This window comes from Plectropomus leopardus, chromosome 20 (assembly GCF_026936395.1).
Source record: "Plectropomus leopardus strain MGB_pleo_1.0 chromosome 20, ASM2693639v1, whole genome shotgun sequence".
NCBI classification, from domain to species: Eukaryota; Metazoa; Chordata; class Actinopteri; order Perciformes; family Serranidae; genus Plectropomus; species Plectropomus leopardus.
The window spans coordinates 10,879,035-10,898,571 of record NC_142195.1 but is presented as its reverse complement, the minus strand read 5'-3'; the positions used below and the strand labels follow the sequence as shown (position 1 = coordinate 10,898,571).

The following is a 19,537-nucleotide window of genomic DNA, read 5'->3' as shown; positions in this document are numbered from 1 at the left end:
GCACCTGCTGTAAAAGCGAGCAACTTTAAGACCCAGCACATTTAACACTTAAGTTTCACTTTCATTGTGCCTGGCGTTCTGCTGCTCTGTCTGTGCCCAGAGTATGCCCAGCACTGCAAGAGAGTGGTGCAATAATAACCAAATGGCAGCCTATATATATTCCAATAGTGATCTTAATGAACAACTAAGCTCCAAAAATAGAAAAATCAACATGTAGAAGCAGATGTTTTAATTGTGGAAGGCAGCCTCAAATAAATGAATGTGTAGAGAAACACTTAATGTTCATAAAATCCCAAAATAAGTTCAACAATATACAAAAAATGTGTGAATAATTTTAAAATGCAGAGCTGCGTTGCTGTGTGATCATTGATTGGAGGCTTGATGTTATGTGAAGTATCCATATATGTATCTGTATGTGCCAGTCTGATCTGTTGGCATATGAATCTAGTTGGTGGCAGAAATGTCTTACTTGCGGGACGTCGGGTGGCTCAGTGGATAAAGCAGTCATAGTCATGATTATGTTTACACACGAGTGCCCTCATTAACCCCCTCAGTACAACTGGTTTGCATATCAATAACAGCAAATACTATTATGCCCGATTATCTTTTGTATGTCGGTTGTGTGTTTGTCTTGTTTTGTCCTGTCTTGTCTATATTCCTGTCTACATCTACCCCCATTGTATGCATTTCCTGTCACTAATCAGTTCCCTTGTTGTTTTTTGTACTGCACTTTGCACTCACTAAAAAACGAGAAAAGAAAAGAAATAGCAAGAGCTAACAGTTTACTCATCTGCAAATGCCTGGGAATGCATTTTTAGGGCTACCTATTTTTGGACTTCTTAATAAAAATTCATAGGTACAAATGTGTGTGGGAACCCTGCAAATTGGCCTTTTGTCAAAGGGCAGCAGGTTCATCAGTATTTCTGCTGATTCAGCAGTTGTTTTAACAGAGATGCTATTTTATCGCTGTCGTAAAATGTCGTAAAATGTTTATTAATCAGAGTGACCTGTGAAATTAAGGCTTCATTGACATTCTAGTGTTTAAGTCCTTTCAATCATCGGAGGAATTTTAACAAGATGTGTCACATAGTTTTCAGCCCAATAAAATATCAAATGTGTGAGGGACAAGGAGAGAGTCTGTGCGTCCACATGCTGAGCACATCCATCCTAAAAGTGGATGAAAATCCTCATGGCTGTTAATCTAGGGACTAATGCCAATCACTGGGACATGTTGTTAGCTCCAAACTTCCTCTAACAACCTAAGAGGATCATTGACGCACAAGATTGAGCCTAATTTCTCACTTGGGCTCTCTTCTCTCACTCTGAGTTGGATAGGTTTCATACATCTGTGCTGTTTTTGGTATAAACACATGATGGTGTAAAGAATTATCAGTCTAACCACATCTCATGCTTTGTGTTTCAGACCCTCAATCCCAAATGGAACGAGGAATTCTACTTCAGAGTGAGTTCACATTTTGGACTCTTTGCATGCTTTATTATGTGTCAGATTCTGCCCAGTAACCCCCACTACGATGGTCTGTTATTGCACTTGTTTACTCTAGAGTGGTAGTGTCAGAGCTGTTAATCTTCGTTTGCAGTTTAACTGAGAGTCCCACCTCCTCCTAAACTGTAATCATACAGACCATATTAGACTTTAGAAGCTTAGCTATACGCATATGATTACTCCTCACTGGTTATTTATAAAAGAATTATAGTTCAGCCCTATGTTATAACAATTCAGGGATACACTACATTATAGCCACAGTAGTTGTGAATTATTGTGATGCAAAAACAAGCAGGTAGTTGACTAAAAAGTGTTTGTATGCATGTATATTTGCATTGGCTTTGTATGCAACTTTGTATGACGGCTATATAATCTCTCATTGTTTTGTCACCACTGCAGGTGTGTCCGCAGAATCACAGGCTACTCTTTGAGGTGTTTGATGAAAACAGATTGGTAAGATTCACGCTCCGTAACCTCTTATTCTTCACTCCCGCGGTTGCATATATCAAACATTAACTTTGATTTCAGTCTGTTGTGTTGTGACAGCTTTCACCAGCAGTTGATTTATTTGGTTTGGTTTACATCATGCAATTTGTTTCCACTTCAAACTGTTTAGACATCATGATATCTTGATAACATCATGTACCATTTCCTTTGGTGATAATGAGTTTTACGGTAGTACTTTCTTTTATGGTTTAGTCTTAGCAAGGCCAATAAAACATTAATGTGCCACCAAGTAAAATGTGATGGTTATAAAACTGATATATCTGCACACCTGTATTGCTTTCTACGCTACTTTCCCAGAATAGTTCTGCTTTCATTTCACCTCAGGGATCATTACAAACTGGAATGAATTGTACTGATTTTATCTGCACCCCCATGTCTTCAAAGTTTTCTCCTTCTGAACTCTCTGACATGTTGCCAGATCTGATGTCACAGAATTTCAGCTGCAGGCTCAGTCAAAAGAACTCAAAACAAACACACTGAGGCGCTCATGGAAGAAATGCGGACAGGGGCAGAATACTGTTCATCTGCTAGCTTCATTGCTGTTGTCCACTAACAACTCCTACATTCTTCTTATGTCAAATTTCTTAGATTTCCACCACAGACGAGGACACTAGTTTCATTGACTTGTGAAATAAAGCCCGCTGTAGGCCCTCAGTTGCCATGACAACTAGATTAAATGTCTGTGCAATGTCAGGAGCTGCAGCAATTAAAAACAGCACAAGTAGGTCTGTATAATCAATTCACCAATTCACACTTTTGTACAACCTTGGCGAGCCATCTTCAGAAAAGAGAAGTGGTTGTTGATGTAATGAAGACATTTTTCTGCAGAAGTAGCAAAAGGCTTCCCTGTGGTGGTCAGGGATGTTTGTTTCTTATGAATTCTCGGTAAGTCTGGGGTCTGTTACTTCAGTTTGATGACTGATAAAACAAACAGCAGATGCAGCCCAACATTGCATTGATGTTCTTGGCTGGATAAGGTACATTCTGTCTGGGCCTTTGTAGGTTCTTGACTACTGCTTTTGTGTGCGGAGGGCCGATGTGGTAGGTCAAAAGATTTTAGCTTTTTGTTACAACACATTCTGCAGTGTTGCTGATAACTTGATGAAATGAAGATAAGAATGATTACATCTAATTCAGTCACATTAGTGCGCATATTACTGATAAAATCACTGCATACATTAGTGCATGTCGTGTGTTCTGCAGAGGGGAACTGCTGGAGCTCAGCACGCTAAGAAAAGAGCAGCTCTAACGTTTGCCTCAGTACAGTGAGAGCACTCTGCTGCTGTATAGAAGTGGATAACACAGCACAGCACAAGCAGTCTCAAGCCCAGTCCTCTCCTTATATGTCTGAGGAGGTGCTTTTCTGTCTGTCTCTAGGTGCATGCCAAGGCAGCTCCTCCACCACTGGCCAGTATTTTCTCTTGAGGAGCTGCCTGTTCTCTTGCATCCATTAACTTATGATTTATTTGTTACAAGAGATGAAAAAGTTAACTATAGCACATATAGTAGATTGAGGCTTACTTATGCGTGCTTCAGGAAATGCTCTCAATATTCTAAAATGTGAACTAATAGTGCCTATGAAATCTAAGACAACTACGTATGAGACTGACAGCTATGTATAGATAGCTGTCAGTCTATGTAAAGATAGGTTGAATAGGCCCACAGTACAGTGTAGTGCTTTGTTTGAAGCAGGCATGTTATGTCATTTAGCAAGCTGGGCTCTCTGCCATTGGACCACACATTGGCATTTTGTTTCTTTTATACAGAACATTCTCTATAACATTTCACACACACAGACACACACACATTTATTGACTATGCCTAACACTGTAGGCAGTGTGTCATTGCGAAGTGTAACCGGCTGCCAAGACCCTTTTTTTTCCCTTGCTCTACAGTCTTTTTCTTTTTCAATATCGCTTGTCTCCTTGATGCCCTCTTGTCTACAATGGAGAACTTTCATTTTTTTGTTCTCGTCCTCTCCTTTTTTCCTTTCTCGCTATGGTGCACCATCAGTGGTTTGGCTGTCAGCTTATAGCAGCATGCTTTTTGAGGCCTATAAAATGACACACTGAGGGCAATGCCATAGGTCAAATCAGTCATAGAAGTGGGAACAACTTTTTGGACAATACAGTTCTGAAAGGCCAAATTATCATTGAGGGCTTTGTCAGTTCTGTGTATAGAGGCAGACAGCTCGCCCACTAACGCTGGTCTCAGGGCAAACTAGACCCAAAATCCCATTTTCAAATGCTGACCTAACAGTATAAAGAATGCTGTCATGGATGCACAGTATGTTGTCGCAAACTCTCTGTTCTGTCTTGTACTGTAGCCAAATGGTACATTACAAGTGCTTCAGCATCATCATTTGTGTGCCTGATTTGAGCATTGCAGACAAGGATCACAGCTGAGTCGTGTCTTGGGCGGTTTTTGGATGCAAACAGAGTGGCCTATAAAACCAGCAGACAGTTAAGTGTTTGGCTGTGTATGGGAGACAGCGTAGTCTATTCTGTTTGATGAAGACTTGGATATCTTTCTCCAGAGAGGACTCTGCTGTTTGCCTTATCAAAGCTGCAATCTGTCAGATATTCTGCTCTTCACTCTGCCACTGCCTTTTTTTCTGGTCCATTTTTAGCAACAATTTCCTTATGCTTTTTTCCTGTTTCCAAGCTACAAGAAGTAACAGGGCTCAATTTGTCCCCCGGATTCATTGGATAATTTTACATTTTTGGAGGGACATTGAGCGAGGAAATCTTCACTGCACACTGGGACCAATGTACCTGTTGAAAAAGAATAAAGATGTAGGCAGATCAGTAACAGCAGAAAGTGAGATGCTATGGCTTAAGCCATTACATTAATGACGAGATAGTGTAGAGGGTACAGGTTATAGCTGGGCAATATATCAATATAATGTCATGAAATGAGACATGGTATCGTCTTAGATTTTAGGTATCGTAGTACTGTAAGTGTTGTCTATTCCTGGTTTTAGAGGATGCACTGTTGTGAAGTTATGTAATTTTCTGAAATTACCAGACTGTTCTAGCTGTTCTATTATTTGCCTTTAGCAGCTTAGTCACTATGTCCTCAAGGGATGGTTATGAGTACTCAATTTCTACTGTAGTGTTTAAGGAAGATTTTAAGTGCCACCACAAGAAAATGAGCCACACTTTTATCAGTCCTGGGTAAAGGAATGGTGTCAAAAGTAAGAGGTAACTTACTGGGGTCAAAACTACCAAACTGTGCGGACTCAGGCGGGGAGACATTGTTGAGAGGTGAGGAGGCAAAGGAAATGGGTGAGGGGTTAGAAAGAAATCACTTGTATGGAGGAAGGGGTTGACAGGGTAAGTGGGGTGTGTTTGGGGGGCCAGTTGGCACTTGAGGGCAGCATAGGGTTGTAATAAGAGGTGCTGGGGCCATTTGCGGTCACGTGACTTACAAGCAACCCACTGTCACCCCGGAAACCAGGAGCGCCGGCCGCTCTTATCCAATCATGTCAGGAATGCTGGCTGTCACTCGGCTCAGGCTATTTCTGCTGTCTGTCGCTAGTGCTTGGTAGTGCTAAGAGTCTGGCATACAGGGATCCTTCTTTTTTTTTTTCCCCCCTCACCCTTCCTCTCTTCAGCCTCCACTGTGCCATTCCTTCGAGTGCGCAGCGTAAACTTGTGAGCTCTTTTGCAGTGGCTGTTCAGTTTTTGTGGCGTGACTGCTTTGCTCCGTACAGTTTACTGTGGAAGGAAAGTTGTGGAAGAGACTGGAGAGGGTGGGAGGGGTGGGGGGTTAGGGAGAGTGGAAGGAAAAAAAAAAAGGGGATCAGTCATCCAGCTAGCCAAAGGAGAGAAGTGGGCGACACTAAGAGACAGAGACTGGAGCCAGAGGAGAGAACCAAACAGCCAGTCAGAGAGAAAGTGAGAGGGAACGGGAGCTGCGGGACGTGAGGTGAAAATGGCTCAACGTCTGCGTTTGTACTTTGGCTCAGGCCGCAGTAACACAGCCCCGGAGATACTGGAAGGAGACTCAGAGGAGCAGCAGGGAGACAACGATGTGGTCACAGCGCTTCGCATGCAGCCGCCTCCGGTGTCAGCGCCTTCTCAGGATCCAGCTGTGCAGCATGCCCCACCAAGAGCTTCACGGTCGGAGCCTTCTCTTAAACGCAGCTCCTCCATGTTCATACCCCAGCTCGCCGCCTACACTGAGCCTCGGCCCACCAAGAGCTCCTCAATGCACATCTCCCTTCAGCGCTCGAATGGATCAAGCAATGGAGATTCCCGTGGTTATGCTGATGATGTCCCGCCACCCTGTTATACTCCTCCAGGTCCTGCGCCTGCCTATACAGAACCACAGACCCAAGCAGACGTTCCACGACAGCCGCCACCTCCGTACTACAGCCCGGAAACTTCAAACTCACAAACTTTTCCAGCAGAGCTGAACATGCCCAAACGCAGGGTCTTCAGTATTGGATCCAATGGCCATACTATGTATAGCAGAGGTCAACCTGGTTTCAGTGGCATTTGTATCCAGAGGAACTCTCCGGATGGTTCTGATATCCAGCATTTCAGAATCCACCCTTATGGCGGCACTGGCTGGTCTGTCCAGCAGCAGAGTTTGGACCAGGGCTCGGCCGTTAATGGTGGAACTCAGAGACTAGTGTTTCAGCTCCAGCAAAATCAGAACCAGGATGAGAGCCAGGGCAGGCATCAGGCTGCTGCATCCCCGGAAGAATGCACAGATGTGGGCTTTGCCGGCTCAAGAGGTAGCTGTATGGTGCGTTATCCCAGAATTCGACTGGAGAGACGCTCATCTCATCAGAGGCTGTTGCTGGAAAATCAACACCAGGAAACTGGTGAAGACGGCCAAGCTGTAGAGGAGAACCAAACAGACTTGGAAGCGAGGAACATATCTAATGGTTGTACTTTCAAAATCAGTGGGGATTCTTCCAGGAGGCAGCCTCGTTTCAAGATATATTTTACCCCAGGCGGAGGTGCAGATCAGGATGTGAGCCTTGGCAATGATTCAATGAGGAATAATCCCAAGGTAAACTAAGAATAAAAATAAGAAATTAGTAACCATTGCAGTGACATTTGACAATGAGATCTGCAGGGTTTGTAGTTTTAATCATGAAGAAATAACTTTGAAAATGAATCGCAAACAATCATAACAAATAGTGGACGGGTCATCTCGCTCGTATGACATTTAGTTGAACACATGATAGCTTGTGTGTAGTGTAGCCAGAGGAGTAGGGTGCATTTACTTGGTCATGGGCGTAACAAATGAGAGTCAGGGTGAAAAGTATGGCACCTAAATTAAGACAACGTTGTAGGATGTCTTAAGTATTTCACATCTTATTTGTCACTCACTGAATTCAGCCCAGACGAGGAGAGATCCGCATGTTGCAGGAAAAGGGTGGTGACATTCTGGGAAGTGAAAAGTGCAGACATGGTTGCTGAACTAAATCACACACATTGGCTTTCCCTCACTTCACAGCCACAGGCATTTCAAGTTTTATACACATCGGCCAATCCAGTCATGAAAGGAAAACAGGAACGGGGTTTTCATGGTTGAATGGATAATTTCTCCCCTGCGCACTTGTTGCCTTCTGTTTCACAGAAATGTGACACTTAGGTTTGGTAATACCCCTAACTGCAGCCAGTGCTCTTTGAGAGTTGGCTGTTTCTATCTTTAGTCTGTTTCTAGTGAGGTTGTTGATTTTGAGAGCGGGCAGGCGGCATGTCTTCTTTGGCTCGAGACTGGTATGGATCCGTATCCTCGCAGCTGCTCTGTGAGTGATTAAGAACTAAGATGTAATCCTGAGCCGAACCACAATTAAGAAGTTTGACAAGTTATCAGTATCTGTTTCCTGAAAGCCTGAAGTCTTTAGATGTTACGGTCTGTTCTCTCCTCATGTATAGCTCAAGCTTTTGGAGCATAACAAATGTTTAGGTTGCACTTTTATAATGAGTGTGTCATATTACCTAATTTATCATCAAAAGCTTCTTAAAGAACTAAGATATTGGACATTTTAGCAGCAGTGCATTTTGTACCCCACTTTTAGAAGGATTGAACTCGATCCTTCTAAGGGTACCAACTGAATTACGTTTTGTCTAAACCCCACTGGGTTTAGACAAAAGTCTGAAGTGCTGCAAAGTGCTTAGAAGCCTGTAAGGCAGCCATGGAGCTCCGGAGCCAGCAACTAAGCTTTGCCGAGCCCCTGGGTTCAACTTCAGACACGAGGCAGAAGTGTCCTAAAACCGGGAAGCCGGCCACGGAACTCCTTCGGCCGCTCCGTCTGCTTCCCAGGGAGCCAAACCTATTGCCTCAGTGCCAATCAGTTGCCATAGTTTCCGTGTCTTGTCTATTTTCTTTTCAGTATTATTCTAGTTATGGCCTAGTGTCACTGCTAGACAAGCAGACACGCATACATACTCACAAGCAGATGCATACAGAAGATAAAACTGTGTGATTAGAAAAGAGCACGGGGCAAAATTGCGTTTTAGTCTACTATATCACCACTGCAGCAAATTATTTTTGTTATTACAGAGAAATTAAAGTACTGAAAAATGGACCGTTGGGTACTGGTACAGAATTTCAGGTACCAGAAATGGTACCATTATGAGTTCAAATGTGAACAGTACCCAACCCTATTCCCACCTCCAAAGCTGGGAACCATTGCGCTACACCAGTAAATGCCAAGCTTTTATTGCATGAATAACATTTTTAAAATGTTATAAATCCAATATGGTGTAAGATCTGTTAAAACACTTTTGGTTTTGTCAGAGTTAAACCATCAGAGACCTGAGGCATGATTAGACCAGTAATGTGATTGGCTTGCTTATTGGCGGTTCTCCACCAATGCATCAAAAGTCTTCATGTATTTTTAGCCCTGTTTTTGACAGACATACTTAAATACATTTTAAACACCTTCTCGTTTCCTCATTTTTTTAAGACACATGTTGTAGCACTTCCCCAGGGCATCCTGTTCTTTCATCCAACAAGGAAATCCTCATTTAGACCATAATGACAGGTCTTCCCCAACTGGTAGCCTGGAGTTGGAGTGCCCCTTTTTAAAGCCCTGCATGGGATACTACGTGTGTGTGGTTTTTTTTTGTGTGTGTGTGTGTGCCAGTGAGACTAGCTGCAGACAGCTATGCCACAGTGCCATGCCCTCGTTACAGCTCTGCCTCGACGCCCCCCAGTTTCCATTCACAAAGAGCTCTTGCAGGCCACTGGGTTTGCTATATTTACCTGAGACAGGATTGTGGATGGATGAGGAGGGGGCGGGGGACACTCTTTTTATTTTGGTCCAGTAGCATGTGAAAGGGGTTGAAATTGCTATTGTTGTGAAGGGCTTTTCTCTGTCAGCTCTGATCTCTGAGCTGTGATACAATGCATGGCATTGTAATTCAGTCGTGTCAGCATGGAGACTGTCGTGGAGGTGAGACAACCTGTTCACACCTCAGTGCCAGTCTGGACTCCATCCAGGTTTCTGTATATCATGAACTCTCAGCCTGTTACCACCTCTTCATATATATATTTATGGCAGTTAGGCATGGCTACAGTTAGCATTGCCTATTACTATCAGTTTATTCATGCTCCTACCATCGTAGGGATCAGTTCACCCAAATTACAAAAACAAACAGATAACTTTTTTGTCTCTTTTTTAGGACCCAGGCATGCTGATAGTTTTGGTTTTATTTGTTTGAGTCCAGTACAGGTGAAGCATTAAGGAATAATTTAACAGCAACATCTCCTTCCATAACCAAAGTCTAAGAAAATGGTTAATAATGTGCCCTTCAGACAGTAATTAAAGTAATACTCATATATATATAACTTTTATTAAGTGAAAGTAGCATTACCACAGTGTAGGAATACAGAGTTACAAGTTAAAGTCCTGCATTCAAAGCTTTATGTAAAGGGTATACTATGCATGAGTTGTCAGTTATTGTGTGCAACTTAGTGTGTGGCGACTGGTCGCTACCTTTTTATGAAGTCGCAGCCTCAGCAGATTGCATGTGGAGACACATGCCCAGAAATGTCCCAAACACAGAAAATTAGACGAAAATGAGAAAATACAGGCAGAGGGCAGAGCTTCTGCAGATAAATACACCGTGACACACTTCTAGTGGGTCGTACGTAATGATTTAGAGGGATTACCTGTAAAAGTCTAAACATTGTTTTGTTTTTTAAGAATATCATGCATGGTATACCTTTAAGTAAAAGTAATGACATCAAAACATACTTAAAGTACCAAAAGTAAAAGTCCTCATAATACAGAATGTCACATTCCTTAATAAATATATAATATAACTGGATTCTAATTGATCGAATCATAAAAAATATATATATATATTTATAAAAATTATAAATATCGAATTATTGAGTTCATGTGTTCATCACTTAAATATTGCAGGTGGTAAAGTTGATGCTAAATTTAATGACTTCATATGCTGTTGGGCAAATTAACCCATTTAATATATCCAAATGTATTATTTTATTTATGATTTGTATTAATCTAAATCTAAATAGTCACTAATGTGGTCAAAAACAGTCACACACGCCACACAACATACATACACACAACATACACACAAACATACACACACACATACAAACACACACACACACATCTTACAATACACACACACGCACAGACAAACATACACACCACATGCACACACACACGCCACACGGACTTTCAAGCTGTGAAATTGTTTTTAAGCACAATTACCTCCTTTACATGCACCTTATTATTATTATTATATTATTATTATACTTTATTCACCTATATACTGTATATACACAAATATTTAAATTATCTTTATTTTGATTTCTATTTTTTCTCTCCTTCTTACTTTCATCTTTACCTTATTGCTTGTCATGCTGCTCTGTGTGCCTTGAATTGCCCCCTGGGGAAGTTTTTTGAATTTGAATTTGAATTTGAAATAAATGTAGTGGAGTGGAAAGTACAATATCTGCCTCAAAATTGTAGAGGAGTAGAAGTATGAAGTAGCATAAAATGGAAATACTTGCATAAAGTACAAGTAACCCAAAATTATGCTTAAGTACAGTACTTACTTGTATTCCATCATTGTCTGTGGATCACCAATGAAACTGGTTCTGGAAAGAAATGTTACAGTTGAATTTATTAAAATGTCCTCAAATTAAATTGCATTTACCCCATCTGTATTGGGGAGACATCTCAGAGACGCATGGATAAACCTCCAAACTACCTGCACGCAACTAGAAGTATTTGAGAGGTTAATGTTTTGGGTGAACTGACCTGTTTGTGTATATTCTCCAACTGTTTTTATCTAGTTTTAAAATCTTTCATCTGCCCTTTTGACTCTTCGTCCCTCTTCCGCCTCCTCTTGGTCGTTACCCTCCCTCTCGGAGTGTAACCTGGCCCTGGGAGGCAGCTGCAGGCTCAACTGTGACCCTTTGATGACTCTGCAATTATATCCCCTTGCATACATATACCCACAGCTTAAAATGCTTGTTATTGTTTAGGACAGAAGGTAACAGCCATGTGTCCAAGGAGTACACTTGTCCCATGGGATACTGCCATCTCCACATGACTGTCTCATAGGTTAAAAGTGACAGCGCCACTATGTTTTATAGGCGTTCCAGGTGAAGATTAAATGCTCAGCAGAACTGGAAGTCTTAGCTGGTTAGAAAAATCTCTGCAGCATTCATTATAATTATAAACTTTTTTAAGTTACAAAAAAATCACATTGTAGGTGACAGGTCAACAGGCGTGAAAGAGTGTAATATGATACATTCATTCTCATGCTGTGGTCCAGGTTGCTTTTGTTGCCGTCTCTTATTTAAAAAGGAAGCTTAATGATTCACTGTTTGTAATTACTTAGGAGTTACGCAAGAAGTAAATTAATTGTGTAGCTGGTTTGGGAAATGAAAGCAGATACAGCTGCGACTTACACAGCAGTGACTCTGGCTTTTCCAAGAAGAGATTGCTTTAAACTGTGCATGTCTGCTTGTGAGTGTGTGTTTTTATGTGTGTGTGTGTGTGTGTGTGAAAGAGTACACATGCATTCACAAGTGTCCGTTTACGTGGCTGTGCAGTAATAACTCAGTGTTTGTTTTTATGTGACTCATTTGTAACCTTTCACCATTGGATTCCAGGTCTTTTAACTGTGATGGGAGCCCAGTGAACTCACTTCCCACCACTGCTTTTGCTTTTTTTTTTCTTCAGATGATCAGAATAAGTCGGTGTGATCGCTGTATACTTAAACCTTTTACCTGCTTAAGTAGTTCCTGTTTTTACTGCATAATTTAATTTTTTGAAGTGCTGAACTGCATTTGATGAGATTTAAGGAAGTGTTAAGGATGAAAAAAGTGGTTTGCAATGTCTTTTTACACACCTTTTCTCTTAAGCTCAAAGCAAAGTTAAAAAGAGAACACAAATATAATTAAATTTAATTGTCAATATGCAGCATTCTGCACATTTAAAGTTTACACAACCAACGGGTGTATCATAACTTCAACTGAGACCAATAGAAGTGCCACGCATTGTCTCTACTCCGCTTTTCCTGTCAAACCAGTGTTTACACACAAACATCATTGTTAGTTAATGCCTGCTGTCTAAATCAGTTGTGTCCCACACACAGGCTGCTTCCAAGAATGGCCTGTTTCATCTCACACAGGTAATCATAGCTCCCACTGGGGGCTGCTGCTGCTGTGCAGCTCAACCATCCGTCAATCTCCCCCTTTTCCTCTCAGTCTGCATTAATTACGACAAATGGATGGACAAATCTCCGGGCTTCTTAATTCTGAAACACAAACCTACCCTGGTTCTTCCCCGTTGTCACCTCTATCCTTCTCTCCCTCTGTTTGGCTGACTTGGCTTCAGTCTGGTGGCAGTGGGTGTTGTTTTTCCTCGCTGGGTTCACGGGTTCTTCTCCTATGAAATGACACCAAAGGCTTGTCCATAAATAAAACCTGAAACTGAGCCTTTTGCAATGGACACTTGTGGAAATCTGATTGGCAGAGAAGATAATTGTTGATTGATAAGCGATAACAAACTAGAGCAAACATTGTGCATTGATTAAAATAATATGAGGTAGAAATAGCTCAAATGTAATTGCATTTCTATCTGAGATTTTCAGATCGCTGCGAGTGTTCATAAAAAAGGCTCAAGGTTATTTCTGGATGAGGCCACACATGAAATGAAAATCTTTGTCTCTTGACACTGTCTGTGACAAATAAACACAAAATGCTGCTGGACCTTATGGTGCGCTCGGAATTTCACCTCAACATTGTGTTTTTCTTCCCCTCTCCTCCCCTGCTGGAAATTTTGGTATTCCCTGACACAGTCAAGAAACTGCTACTTCTAAAATTACTCTGCTGAAGGTGACCCTCTCTTTTTCTTTCCCAGACCAGAGATGATTTCCTGGGACAGGTTGATGTTCCTCTCAGTCATTTGCCGGTGAGTTATTTGCATCTGTGTGTGCGGCCAGACTGACTGTTACAACACTGTTTTGAATACTCAGCTGTTTCTTATCTTCAATTTTGCTCTGACTGATTAACCTCTGTGAAGGTCAGGCAGAGAGTGTGTGTGTGTGTGTGTGTGTGTGTGTGTGTGTGTGTGTGTGTGTGTGTGTGTGTGTGTGTGTGTGTGTGTGTGTGTGTGTGTGTGTGTGTGTGTGTGTGTGTGTGTGTGTGTGTGTCTTCAGTGTGAGAAAGTGCTAACTTCACAAGTAGCGCGTTGTTGTGATCAAACAACAAGCTCTTTGTTAGAAATGGAGAGCGGGCTGTCTGGAATATAAACAAGAGGTGACTGGCCTGAGGGCGGGCTACCCTCAGATTTAATGGAAAAAGCTACACTTGTCAAATTCACTCACAGTTACTGGAAACTGGGGATTGCTGGGAGATAAACGGCTTTAAAAACATGCAGAAACAGTGCATGCTGCTTGGGAGTTTTTACAGATTATGTTTGATGTAAGAGAACAGGATCTGCAATTTCAAACCAATAGATGTACAAATCACCTCCTTTACTCAGCTGAGAAGCGTGCTGTCAGAGCGGCTCTCTGGAGTTGTAGTTGTGAACCTTAAAAGCATGTCAGTAAAAGGTGTTGGGGTTAATTATTAATGGCCTGCTTGACTCCCATCGGTCCAGGAAAATTAGCAGCAGATAAAAGCTTCAGCTGAGTCATGTTGAGAGATGAAGTCAGTGGATGGGATAGAGTGAATATTTGGTCCTGATGCAGCCAGTGTTGAAAATTGTATTTGAGCCATTAAACCAGAGATGCCAGAAGGGCCAAAAATTAATGTAGATGGAGTGGTGTGGGCTGGTATATGCAATTACATTACATTACAACATATCAAATGTAATAACATCTCAAAACAATGAAAACACTACCCTTTAATCTGCTAAACAGTAGTTTTACTGATTTTGCAGAGGTGATTGTTTAAAGCATTTAACATCCATCTGCTTGTTTTTGGAAGCAATAACATATTTAAAGTCTTCACATTGTTCATTTTGTAGTGAAGGCAGTTTTACAGAACAGCCACTCTCTCTTTGAAAATCAGACTAAATTATTGAAAATAATCTGCTGTCGAATTTATTTCTGTTAAAAAATAAAGTGTCCTTACAAATTTTTCAAAGTTTTCTTCTATCAGTGCGCCACTTTATTACATTACATCTGTCTTGACTGGCTGAACCAAAACCATGTCTACGTAAGATACACACCATATGTAAGGGAAGAGAGATTCCATAATTCTCTGTAGATAAGCCGTAGTATTTTAATATTGAAGCTTAAAAGCACTTTGCTTCATTGCCATAAAACTTGGATTATGTCATTTTTAGTTGCATAAAGTTTAAGTTTCTTAGTCATTACAGTTAGGAATTTGCTGCGTTTTCAAAATAAGAGGAGAAAAGCATGAACTTGCCAATCCATGGCAGGACAGGCCAAATTGGGCAGCTTTGTAAGCAAATACAGTAGTATGAATAATCTGCTTCAAAGCTTATACAGATGGTTTGATCTGTTTGATGTGTGTTTTCATTCAGTAGTTCTGTGGCTGACTACATGTTGTAGGAAGTCTTATTCATAGTTACTGGACATTGCTTTAGTCATCACCTTTGTTTTCTGTACTTGCTTGTCCTCTTTTACTTTTCATTCATACGGTCAGCTGTGTTGACTCATCTGAAGCAAACTGGTAGCTACATTTGCCTTGTGGAAGCTTAAAGTTATTCATATCTTTTTTTTTTATGCACCTCACAGCATGAAATCATGTGCCAGCTCATGTGCATAGCCCTGTTTTGCACAAGTCACATATGAGATGGAGTACATGTTGCTTCAGGCTTTTAACAGCAGTGTTTTTAAACACTCCTTTTGATTTGTTTTTTCATAAAACCCAACATCAATTCTTAACGTCTAAAATGTGAAGGACAGCTTGGTCCCAGCTGCTTCACCACATCTCAAAATATTATTTTTGCTAGTTTTGAAAGCAGTTTGTGGTGAGCAGCCAGTATGGACTGGTTTAGCCCCTTTAGAGAGCACTGGGAGATTGCTGTGAATTACAAAAGACCTCTCTGCTGTTCAATATGTAACAGGAGAAGCTCACTATTGCACAATGATCCAGTGCCGAGGGATCCAGCTGAGCTGTAAACTCCTGACTCTGATATTTTGACACTGTCTGACATGTATTTGCTTTTGTGTTAAATTGATTTCTGTCAACAAATGCCTGCTTTTAATTTGCAGACAGAGGACCCGGCTATGGAGCGGCCATACACATTTAAAGACTTCCTGTTGCGACCCAGAAGGTCAGTTTCTGCTTGAGGTGACTGACAGGATGCAGGATTCCCACAGGTCTTTGAATATATGAGCCCTTAGTGTGAACACGGCATAACACAGCAAAATTGAGACGTGTTCACACATTAAAGCCTCTCGCTCTTTTAATTGGTATCTGTGAGCTTCTGTAAAGCCTGGTAGTTCTCTTTAGAAAAGTTCCCGTAGTGACTGTGATGTATATGACTCTATGAGATCTCAAACTATTTCATGTTGGGTCCTTTAAATTTAAGGAATTGGCCCTGGAAAGTCCTTGAAAAGTTCTCGAATTTGATGGTCAAGAAGATGTGGGAACCCTCAGGATGTGACAGTAAACAGTGAAACTGGAAACAATTAATGTAACTTCTAAGGTTAAATTGTGTCTGATTTTCCCATATTAGCAAGTGGAATAGACATTAACAGATTATCAAACTCACAGCGATTTTAGTCATGCTTTTCAACACTTGGACTGGTGTCGTGTCTCCAGAGAGCAGTAAGTCCATGTGACAGTCAGTTGAATACTTAAGGTGAAAAACCATCTGGTGCTAATAGGCAGTTTGGAAACTCCCCTGCATTTCTAAGCATCGGCCTACTAGGATTAGCCTGAGGGTGCGGGCCACCTGGTTTTGATGTGCTCTTTCCAAGTGGGTCCATTTTTGCTGATGTTATCCCTCTAGTCACAAGTCCAGGGTGAAGGGTTACCTGCGTCTGAAGATGGCCTATCTGCCCAAACAAGGAGGACCCGAGGAGGAGGCTGGAGACATGAGGGAGGAGGCTGAGGTAAGGTCTTGGCTACAGACTTTGTTGAAAGTTCATTTAAACTGCTGACTTAGCATAACTTAAGGCAAGCTTTTATCATATTTTTCATAATAACCTGAAGCCAAACCAGAATCCAGTTTTATTCCTTCCTTCCACACAAAGAAAACACAGCTCTAAGCTTCAAGATGAAAGTGAGCGTCCCAATTTGGACCAATAGAAATGTGAGAGTGTTTTTCGCTGAGAGTGAGAGAAGAAAGGATGGCTCTTCTTTTTATTATTTTCTCTAAGAATTTGGGCAGCATCTTGCTGCCAGAATCTGGTCTGAAAGTCTTTTCCAGGTCAGGGTATGGAAAAACCATTTACAATACTGCCTGTTATTTAGAGAAATAAGAGCTTCTCCTCTTTTACTTTATTAGTGTGCTTGTATGTGTGTTCAAGGATTTCTTGCGGATTGTAAAAGAGTACTAGAAAGGTGCTGGACATTTTCAGACAGTGAAAGGCCTCACAGATAAGGTGACTTTAGCAGGCAAAGTACAAAAACTTAAATGCCACTTCCCGCTCTCACTGTAAAAAAAATCTAATTTTCACTTTCTACTTCTGCATACTGACCTCTTAAATGAAATGTGTTATGAAAGCTTATGTTTTGTCATGATTACTTCTCTGCCAACTTATCCCAAAAGAGAGTGCTCATAGGTGTCAACGCTGGCAGCGATGATGATGCACGTTAGTTCACTCTCGAATCCTGTGTTTGGATCATGTGGTTGAAGATATCCCACCCAGCCGGCAGCTTGTCAGGCAAAAACAAACACCAGTAAATGCTAACAGAAACATCTGAAACCACAACTCAGTAACAAGTTTAAACCAACCACAAGTGCATTCATCATCATTAATGTGTTTCCATGTGTTCATGTGTGTGTGACGAGCTGTCAGCTCACTGGGATATCTGTGGCCTCGGGGCTACCAGTGACTTACTCATTCTGCCTCACGTCAACAAATCTAAACTTTGGCTCTCAGGGATGGGATGAGTCTGCGGACTCAGGCTCGCAGCGACCCCAGCAGCTGGTTCCTCCACTGCCACCAGGCTGGGAAGAGAAGGTGGACAACCTGGGACGCACCTACTATGTCAACCACAACAACCGCAGTACACAGTGGAAACGGCCCTCCAACATGTACGCTAAATTACTGTCCACTCTGTATTTTTATCACTTATATGAGAAAATCTTAGTTTAGTTTAACATAGATCTGGGCAGTACTTCTTTCAAAAGTATGCATTTTATTAAATCCATGTATGTGAGGGATTATTTTCTGTTTTCTCATCTGTCTAAAGCATTTTGGTTCAAATCTGGTTTAATCTAATGTTGATTTTGACATTTCCCAGGCCTGGAATAGTTATGGAATTAATAGAAATCATTGAAAGTTTTAAAAAAAATCATGGAAATGTGTTGTGTATAATAAATTAAATAATATTAATGTACCATTACAGTACATTTTTTTTAAAAAAGCATGCAGGTTTGGAAGGTGTATTTTCTTTTAAAATTTTTGGGGCGATTTTTATAGAAAACTTGAAAATTTGCCCCCCCCCCCCATTTTTCTTTTGGCAATTTTTATAGAAACTTTATAATTTTTAATTTTTTAATTTTCTTTTAGAAAACTTAAAAATTGAAGGCATTTTTTTCTAAAATTTTTTAAAAGCATGTTCTTCATTTTCAAATCTCTGATTTTGAATTGAATTTGAATCTTATATGTTTAAAAAACGCCTAGTATATGGGGCAAGAAAAAAAACTTTTTGAGTCCTTTAAAAGTCATGGAAAAGTCTTGAAATTTTGTCCATGACAATGTATGGGAACCCTGGAATTTACTTTAAAAAATCTCTATTTTTTAAAGTCACTTGTAACTAAAGCATATCAATATAAATATAGTCAAGTAAGATAAAACATTTCTCTCTGAAATGTAGTGGATCAGAAGTATGAAGTGGTATGAAAAGAAAAGACAATTAAAGTACCAGTACCTCAAACAGAATTGGTACAGTAATTGTTTAAATTAACATTACATAGTAGTAGCTCCACCACTAACATTTTCTTTTGTATCATAAAACTTGTTCTCCTTCAGGGAAGTGATTGCAGAGACTGAGAGTGACAATCAACAGCGGCAGATCAATCAGGAGGCACACCGTGTTTTCCGTTCGAGACGCCACATCAGTGAAGACCTAGAGAACGAGCATCTGGAGCCCAGGGACATGGACAATGTGAGAGAGCAGAATATAAACATGCATACAGCATACTGAGCCACCGCTGCCTCAAGTGATAACGTCACTAAAATATTATTATTGTTTCATGGTTCCCTGCAGTCCTGGGAGCTCATCACTGAAGAGGATCCTAACGACAGCCTGGCCCAGTCGCTGCCCGGCCCCTCCTCCATCCTGACACCACAACTACCACAGACTCCCGTCACCCAGGAGTTCTCTGAAGATTTAAATCTGAGGCTGTCGCTCACTCCTGATACCAACGGCGAAGTGCCAGGGCCCAGCTCTGCTCTGGTGAGAATGCACTTTCCAGGAGTCAAAACCTAAATCAATTCACATTTGAATTACTTAAAGGACCAGTGTGTACAATTTAGGGGGATATATTGGCATAAATGTAATATAATATAATACGTATGCTTTCTTTAGTGTATAATCATCTGAAAATAAGAATAGTTTTAGTTTTATCCTTCTGACTTTAGAATGAGCTGTTTATATTTACATATGGAGCGAGTCTCTAATTTATGGACATTGACATGTTGCACCCGTGGATGTGCTCAGAAAACCTGGATACAGCATGGAGGCGAGGCTCCATTCATTCCAATGAGAGCTGCTCAGTCGCACATAAAGCAAAAAACACTATTTCCATGATATGGGAATACCTGAATTTTCTATCATTGGGCCCGCAGAGCATGCACCCAAGAGACTTGCAGTCGCTGAACATGGCCAAGTGCGCCTGAGCAGGTAACTTCCACG

General features: G+C 41.1%; 1 protein-coding gene across 6 annotated transcripts in view; it reads left to right on the top strand.

Moving 5' to 3' along the window:
- nedd4l (NEDD4 like E3 ubiquitin protein ligase) overlaps window positions 1-19,537 on the top strand; it is a 58,577-nt gene that overhangs the window by 11,850 nt on the left and 27,190 nt on the right. For 3 of the 6 annotated variants that reach the window (XM_042509804.2, XM_042509803.2, XM_042509802.2), the window contains exons 1-7: window positions 5,817-7,036; window positions 13,392-13,442; window positions 15,718-15,779; window positions 16,461-16,563; window positions 17,557-17,711; window positions 18,652-18,787; window positions 18,890-19,078. In XM_042509804.2, the coding sequence (XP_042365738.2) occupies window positions 5,948-7,036; window positions 13,392-13,442; window positions 15,718-15,779; window positions 16,461-16,563; window positions 17,557-17,711; window positions 18,652-18,787; window positions 18,890-19,078 (1,785 nt within the window). In that variant the 5' untranslated portion in view covers window positions 5,817-5,947. Of the gene's footprint in view, window positions 1-1,423; window positions 1,463-1,903; window positions 1,958-5,815; window positions 7,037-12,624; window positions 12,661-13,391; window positions 13,443-15,717; window positions 15,780-16,460; window positions 16,564-17,556; window positions 17,712-18,651; window positions 18,788-18,889; window positions 19,079-19,537 lie in introns of those variants that run through there. The other 3 variants (XM_042509805.2, XM_042509807.2, XM_088071553.1) reach the window with 3 other exon arrangements.